This window comes from Penaeus vannamei, chromosome 39 (genome assembly GCF_042767895.1).
Source record: "Penaeus vannamei isolate JL-2024 chromosome 39, ASM4276789v1, whole genome shotgun sequence".
In the NCBI taxonomy this organism is placed as follows: domain Eukaryota; kingdom Metazoa; phylum Arthropoda; class Malacostraca; order Decapoda; family Penaeidae; genus Penaeus; species Penaeus vannamei.
In genome coordinates this window covers 1,768,601-1,776,474 of record NC_091587.1, presented here as the reverse complement: position 1 = coordinate 1,776,474, position 7,874 = coordinate 1,768,601, and the positions used below count along the sequence as shown (strand labels likewise).

At 38.9% G+C, this 7,874-nt stretch overlaps 1 protein-coding gene across 1 annotated transcript in view; it reads right to left on the bottom strand.

Annotated features, from left to right (window-relative positions):
* Positions 1-7,039: 7,039 nt before the first annotated feature.
* LOC113802020 (cuticle protein-like) overlaps positions 7,040-7,874 on the bottom strand; it is a 2,049-nt gene continuing 1,214 nt past the window's right edge. Inside the window, exons 2-3 of the mRNA XM_027352494.2 lie at positions 7,857-7,874; positions 7,040-7,711 (exon numbers count right to left, since the gene is read on the bottom strand). The exon at positions 7,857-7,874 is cut by the window's right edge and continues 60 nt beyond it. Of these exons, the coding sequence (XP_027208295.2) occupies positions 7,229-7,711; positions 7,857-7,874 (501 nt within the window). The 3' untranslated portion in view covers positions 7,040-7,228. The remainder of the gene's footprint in view (positions 7,712-7,856) is intronic.

Sequence of the window (7,874 nt, the reverse complement as noted above, 5' to 3'; positions counted from 1 at the left end):
CGTCTATCTCGACGATTACGCCGGCACCTCCAATTGGCTTCTGAATTTGAAGCCAATTCCGTCACTTCCAAGCAAAATCAACAATAAATCAACACGTGGCGGTTGAGAAATTAAGACCCGTGGTTATCTTTTTATGGTTCCAGAACTTCAGAAACCAGTGGCTAACAAAAATTAAATTTTTTGATGGAGACAGGTGCGTGCCTTGAAGGAAGGTGCCGCCGCAATCGCTGATCGAGTAGGCGCAGCTTCTGGGGGCTTCGTTTTGCGATTTTCTTCCACTGGCAGCTATACCACAAGTGCCGTTCTTTTCTATATTTACACAGTAAATTACAGTATGGGCAGTTTCCCTCATTGGGTAATACACTATGCTTTCTTAAAAATGTTAATCTCTTCGTCTCTATAAAACTCCTTTATGAAATCTAGAGAGTTCCAAGCTCAACTCTCGTACTACCTCCATTTTGCACTTTTTGTATATATATATATATATATATATATATATATATATATATATATATATATATATAGTCATGTATAACTTTGTTGTGTTCAGCTGAGTTAGGGGTAGTGTTTTTTCGTTGTATAATGAATGATGCTAAATGTGTCTAACAAGTATGATGAAAATATACATGAATGGAGTCTTGATGTAAGAAGGGTGTAATCATATAAACTTTTATTATGACAGTTTCAGTAATTCTTAACGTTAAATGGGAAATTTACTATTTTGAATTTGGCGGCAAAATCATGTAAGTACATGAAACTAACTCTTAATAAAGTCAGAGCTTCTTCTATATCTAATAAAAGTGTATAAGATTCCTTTATTATATATGATTTCATCAGTTACCATTTATTAAACAAGACATAATATTGTAAATTATTTTTGTGTTAAATGAGACGCGAGAGAGAGCAATGACGCTAGCTGGGAACGTAGTTTTTAGGTTGAGCTGATCAAGGGGAGGAGCCTTGCGAGACAAAGCGAACCAGAGCTTAATGTCGTTTTGACCTGAATAATTGCTAGTTTTGGGAGTAAATACTATGAATTAGGACATCTTGAGTAATTAAAAGTATATCATATGATTGGTAGGAAGAGTAGGAGTTGTGTTTAAAGATTATCTAAGGAGAGCTTCGCTTGTCATCTGGGTGTTCGGGTTCCGTGCTGGCGCCGTCGAGCTCTCCCTGTCCGCCAGTACATGTTCCCTTGTCTCTGGATAGGATTCTACTTTGGGAATGATGGTTTTATTGTGTGTGATTCACAGAAAGGTGCCATGAGGATGAAACGTGCCTATGGTAAGACCTGTGTATGCAGCAGTGGGGAAGTGTAATCCAAGTTATCAGTGAATAAATAGTGTTTGTGTATACAAGCGGGAGAGAAAACCGGTTGGAGGGGAGACTGAACAATAGGATAGTAATGTTGATGTATGGTACAGAAATTCGTAAGTGTTATTTGTAACGCGTTTCGGACGAATTTGGCAATGTTGCGATTGTTTATTAAATTGAAATGTGTGTAAAGAGATTGAGGGAAGGAGTAAAATTTCAATTATTGGTTGTGGGAAAGTTTGACAAATTCCCGGAATGGGCCTCGTCAAGAGCTAAGTGGTCGTGAGAATTATCAATTAAGGTATCAGGAGACATTGGTGATTTTTTTTTAGTAAAGCACAGTGATTTGATAAGACCGGTGCCTCTCACAAGTATTTTAATGTGTCCTTGCGTTTACGTGTTTTTATTTATTTTTTTCTTGTTTTACCAGTGTTTGTGTTTTACGTTTGTGTTTTCGTTCATTTTTAGCGTGTTATGTCCGTGTTCTAGTTTTACCTTAGTGTTTTACGTTCAAGTCCGTTTTAGTTATATTTCTTAATGTTCTTATGTTTTTGTTTTAATAAATTAATAATATTTTAAGATTGTTTGGTGACCCCTAGCTGTACTGTAGTCATTAAGACAAGGATTGTAAAAGGAAGGAATGACTAGACCAGTATCATAATGCGCATAAGCATCGCGGGACCAATCTGCGTCCGGGAGATTTTTAATTGCTCATCAAAGTTTAAGTGTAATATTCCATATCCTATATAAAAATGCACACGACTATCGACTAACGTTCCATACATATTCACGTCGTTTTTACGTTAAAATGTGGATTTTGATCCTCAATTTTCCCCAACTCGATATTCTTAATTGCCAAACTGCTCAAAGAATATAGTCAATACTTAACTCATTTCGAGTGTGCAAATAACGGGCACATTTCTTGACTACACCAGTGACCTGCCTCATTCTTCTGTGACAATGACCGATGTGTGTCAAGTGTGCTACAGTGGTGTACTTGACTTTTTTCGAAGTTTAATGGAAAAAACAAGAATTAATTAAGATTTTACGGATTCACGGAATCATTCTAAACGAAAAAAAGTGTGAAAAGTGCAATGCAATTTGCAGAGTTGATGTGAATAATATGAATTTTAGATGTGATAAATCTAGAAAAATAACAGAAGAGTGAGGTGTAATTACAAGAAAACAATTTTTCATAAGACTTGGTTCGCCAAATCTAATATGGACATAGAAACTAATTCATTATTTGCTAATTATTATCTAAGATTATTTTTCTTATTCCCTGGTAAGAGACGAACTATAGTTATCAGACAAAACGATATGTGACTGGGAAAGTTTTTGTTGGAAAGTGCTCATTTCTTGGCATTTGACAAATAGTGTAGAAAAAATTGATGGCCCTGGCACGATCGTCGAAATTGACGAATCAAAATTCGGAAAAAGACAGTACAATGTTGGCAGAGTAACTGAGGGCCAGTGGGTTTTCGGCGGGGTGTGCCGGGAAACTCGTAATTTTTTTTTTTCTGATTCCGGTTCCCTCAAGAAATGCCGAGACCTTATTAAATATTATCAGAGACTGTGTAGAGACAGGGTCTGAGGAATGAGGAGTACCTAGCCACATCCCCCAGTGAGAGGGACCACACCGACCCTGCTCTTGAAAGCTACACCCCAGTTGACCGAGGGCAGCACACTTGACCGGGGCTCTCGGCCCTTACCAGACCTCACTCTTGGGGGCGCCCCCACATGCGCGCTCACGCTCGACACGGCTCTTGGGCTCCCTTTGCCCACAACTGCACCAACATGAGACACAGCCCACACCACGCTACCTACCAGCCACTTCAACTAATAAACCTCCAAACCAGAACTGTCTCTCCATACACCCACCAAATCAGGGCAAATTCAAAACCCTGACACAGGGTAAACCATATTTAGTGACTGCTGGAAGGCATATAATTGTCTCAGTACAGAGGGCTTTAACCACCTGACTGAACCATTCCATAAATTTCGTCGACCCCGTCACTGCAGCGCACACCAACGCCATTGAGCGCAAGTGGCGGGAGGCGAAGGCAATGGTACCGCACTACGGCAGGAGGAAGTACTATTTTGTTGGGTATTTGGCTTGGGCGATGTTCTTGATGAACATCCCGACGCGAATCAACACTTACATCGCTTCCTCCTTGCCGCTGCAAATTTGTACCAGCCGGAATAAGGTACGTCGCCATATAGGTTACTTGTTACATTGCATATCCTTTTCGGTAAAAGGTAAATTGTCCTACTATTTAATTTTATCTTGTTGATGCCTGAAGGGCATGCCCAGTCACGGTAACTTGGACTGTTGAGTAAATTTTGTGTTGGTTACCGTGTGCACTTATGCTTTCCTATAATCGAATATGGCGGCATAATCGCCCCCCCCCCAAAAAAAAAAAAAAAAAAAAAAAAGTTCCCCACGTGTCCCCCACGATTGTTGGGTGCAAGGTCTATGTAAGTACTAATTAAACCTTGGTTGGCTGGAGTTAGCGAGTGCGTCCGTACCAGAAAGAACTTCCTTTTATTGACCCCAAAAGTAAAGCGTGCACAAATACGATCGAGCGCAAATGGAGGGAGGCCAAAGCCAAAGTGCACCGCTTCGGCAGTAGCAGCTACCACTAGAGACTAAGTCGAAAAAAATGATTTTCTGCATGAAATCCTATGATTTCATCGATTTTCGGCGTTGTTTCTTTTGCGAATGAATCGTTCAGGAGATCGAGTACCATTTCTCCATCGACGATCTTGATTTGATAGTCCTGTTAGCAGGGGAGGGCATGAAGTATATCAGGGAAATTATGGGGTAAAACAAGCTTAAATAAGAATAATAACGATCAAAAATGCGTAAAACTAGCACAAAAAGCGCTTAAAATCGGCCAATGAAAGTCTACAGATGTAACCGCCATCTTTGAAAGTTTACGGACTGACGCGAAATAAATAAAAATAAAAAAAACTACGGGAACCCAACCCACATTTCGGTAAAACTCTACGGGAATTCACACGTTCCAACCCCCAAAAACGTATTGACCAATAAACCAACCTAATATATCAATATAAATTGCCGTGACTAGGCGTGACCTTCGGGCACTGCCCGAGGGGAGGGTTGATGGGGGGCAAGCCCCCCACACCCCCCAGGACACATTCTCTTCACCACGGTATGTACGGCAAGACAGAGCTGCATTCACACCGTAAAATAATAAACCAAATACCTTTATATCCGGACACGTGAAACTTTCGTTTCTTTGTACTGTTGGTATTGCTTCGATTTTAATCACCTTTTTCGTCCTTTGGAGCTCTTGATGGGCTCAGATATAAAACTGGGATGGTTACTGAAGTCTAATTATTCTTCGATGCCACTGTAAAGGTCTTAAAAAAGAACCCAGAATCAACACAACACTGGAAACGCAACATTTCTCACCGGCTTTCAATCTCGAAATGAGCGGGTTGGTGAGCTGGCAACCTGTGGCTGGCGCAAGAAAGTGTGAAACACTCGATGCGCAGGATTCGATATGAGGGTATAGATAAATATAAAAATATGCAATTGAAGTATAATAACATTACTAAAAGACTTTAAAGGTATAAATGCGTACCAGCAGACACAGATAATTAGCCAAATATCGTTTTGACAAGCGCGTAATGATACACGGGCTAGTTCGCGAACGCAAAAAATGCGTTCGTGGGTCAGTGTCGTGTTTTTTCTCGCAAGGTAAACAAGCTCATCGACTTTGAATTTGAAAGGCGGCCGCGCGTTATATTTTCGTCATTTAGCGGTGTCTATAATGTCAATGCATATTAAACTATAATCTATCCCCATCTATTTTTTGCGCTCTATAAGATGGCGTTGTCTATTTCCCTCAATCTACGCGCGTCGCTATAAGTAACTTATACCCGAGTGGTTATAAAAACAAAGAAAACGAGATTTAATGAGTAAATCAAAAATAAAAACAACAAAAAGATAAACCAAAATGACGAAAGCGAGAAAAACAGAAAGGAAAAAATAGATAAAACACGAATCAAATAAACAAGTGAAAAATGGCAGACCTGAACGAGCAAAAGGAAACGTAACACGGAAATGCAAAAAATAAATAAAAATAAAAATTAAAAAAAACAATCTGTACATAAAATAAGTCCAGAATCTATAAGGATTGAAATACAGTAAACAAAATGGCAAAAGCTCACACACTAAAATACTTAAAAATAAAATAAAAACATAAAAAAGATTGAGAAAAAATACGTCTAGCACAATTCAGAAGACGTGTTGTGTGTATATAAGATTATATATATATATATATATATATATATATATATATATATATATATATATATATATATATATATATATATATATATATATATATATATATATATATATATATATATATATATATATATATATATATATATATATATATATATATATATATATGGTTCAGGATATTCACACACATAGGGGACAAAACACGAAATACTTAGCTCAAATATCCAAACCGCTGCACGCAACTGTTTATAGTGAACCACCTGTTCAGTTGTTCACCGCTGAGCCCACCATGAACTGCTACTGGCTGAAGATCTATTTATACGTAAATCACACTGAACTTCGGATAACTTGTGATAAGCGGAAACACAGGTAGCACTTGCCGGGTTATTGATGTGTTAATTAAGAAACTATAAACACGAAGAAATAGCACAATAAAACCACTCGCAAGAACGCTGAAGGCCGCGCGTCCTGCCACCTCCGAGGGTCAAGGTGAACTGCCTGGAGTGGCGGTAAAATAGGGTGCGTGAAATACCCCCCACAGCTGGTGGTTCGTGATTGGCTGAACTTCAAAACAAATGACGAGCGAGGTGCACAAATATAAACATAAAACACGGTAAAACGTTTTTAAAAAATCAGTAAATTAAGATACAACTAATTGGAAAATACATAGATAAAAGGTATACTGCTCCTAGCAAAATGTAAGCAAGGTGCACAAAAATAAACATAAAATACGGAAAAATGCATAAAAATACAGTATATTAGAGTACAATCAACTGTAAAATCCACAAATAAAAGGTATACACATATACATGTGTGTATATATATGATATACATACATATATATAGATTGTGTGTGTGTGTGTGTGTATATATATATATATATATATATATATATATATATATATATATATATATATATATATATATATATATATATATATATATATATATATATATATATATATATATATATATATATATATATATATACGCTGTACTCGTATGTACATATATATCTATAATATATATAATATACGAGATATATATACCTCGTATGTGCAATAGTTTAGAGTAAGTGGATTATAATATTCATATTGTATTTTTTGGACTTTCAAAGTTAGAAAAGTTAATAACTCAATGGTCACTGGTTGAAAAAGAAAAAAAGACAAATTAAGTTTTTGTTACATTGCATTGTTTGATTGTAATAGCTTGATAATTTACATTTAAATGAATTCTCTCTCGAGTAAATAATCTATTTCTTAGTATTTTGGGGTACATGGTTCTCAAGCAATATTTTCCATGGTTATGACACATTTCTTAAATAAAGAATTATTTAGTCATGTGTTTGCAGAAATAAAACGATGTTGAAATTAGCACGGGGTACGAGTATGTATATGTGTATATATATATTATATATATATATGCATGTTTGATAATGTGTATTTACTGTATGTAGAGGGGCAAGGAAAATTATATTTTGAAAGGTATGATGAATTCTGAAATGACATGAACGATAAAAATGTTTCAAATTTATTTTGTAAGAATATATATACATTGAACAGAACCACAGGATTGTAGTGACATCATATCCCATGATCCGCAGTGCCATCCCAAGAGCCATGTTTCCTAGGCGTCCTAGGGACTCGGCAAGGCAGCCGGCAGCGAAAGAGTCCTCGAGAGGGCGAGCTCCTCCTCGGGGCTCTCAAGGGGCGCGAAGTCCTCCCTCAGCCGAGCGGGCTCCTGCTTCGGGGCGGAGGGAGCCTGGTAGAGTGGCAGAGGCAGGTAGCCCAGCGACGGCTCTGGGTCGCTTGCGGGCGGGGCGGCGGTGGTGGTGGTGGGCGCAGAGGGCTGTGGCGGGGCGTAGAGGTTGTAGGGCGTAGGGCTGCCGCGATTCGTGGGCGTGAGGGGCTCGGGGAACCTGGCCTCGCCCTCGTAAGTGACTTGGGCGACATAGCCATTTTCGTCGGCCGTGTAGGTGACCCTCTGGATGCGGCCGTCGGGGAGGGCCACGCGGTACTGCCCCGTCGTCCTCAGGCCGTCGTGGGACTCCTGGTGGCCGAAGTTGGTGCCGCTGAGGTCGTCCTGCACGCCGTACGCGAAGGCATATACCTTCGGGGCCTGAAGAAGCAAAGCAAATTATTTTATTTCATTGAATTGTGTGAAAAAACTCTAATCACACTTGAGAATGTTCTGATTTATGGTCATATATACACTTAACGTCTTTTTCCTGACAGGTCGTCTACCCTTGCACTGGTCCTCCTACCTCGGGCACCTTCGCGTC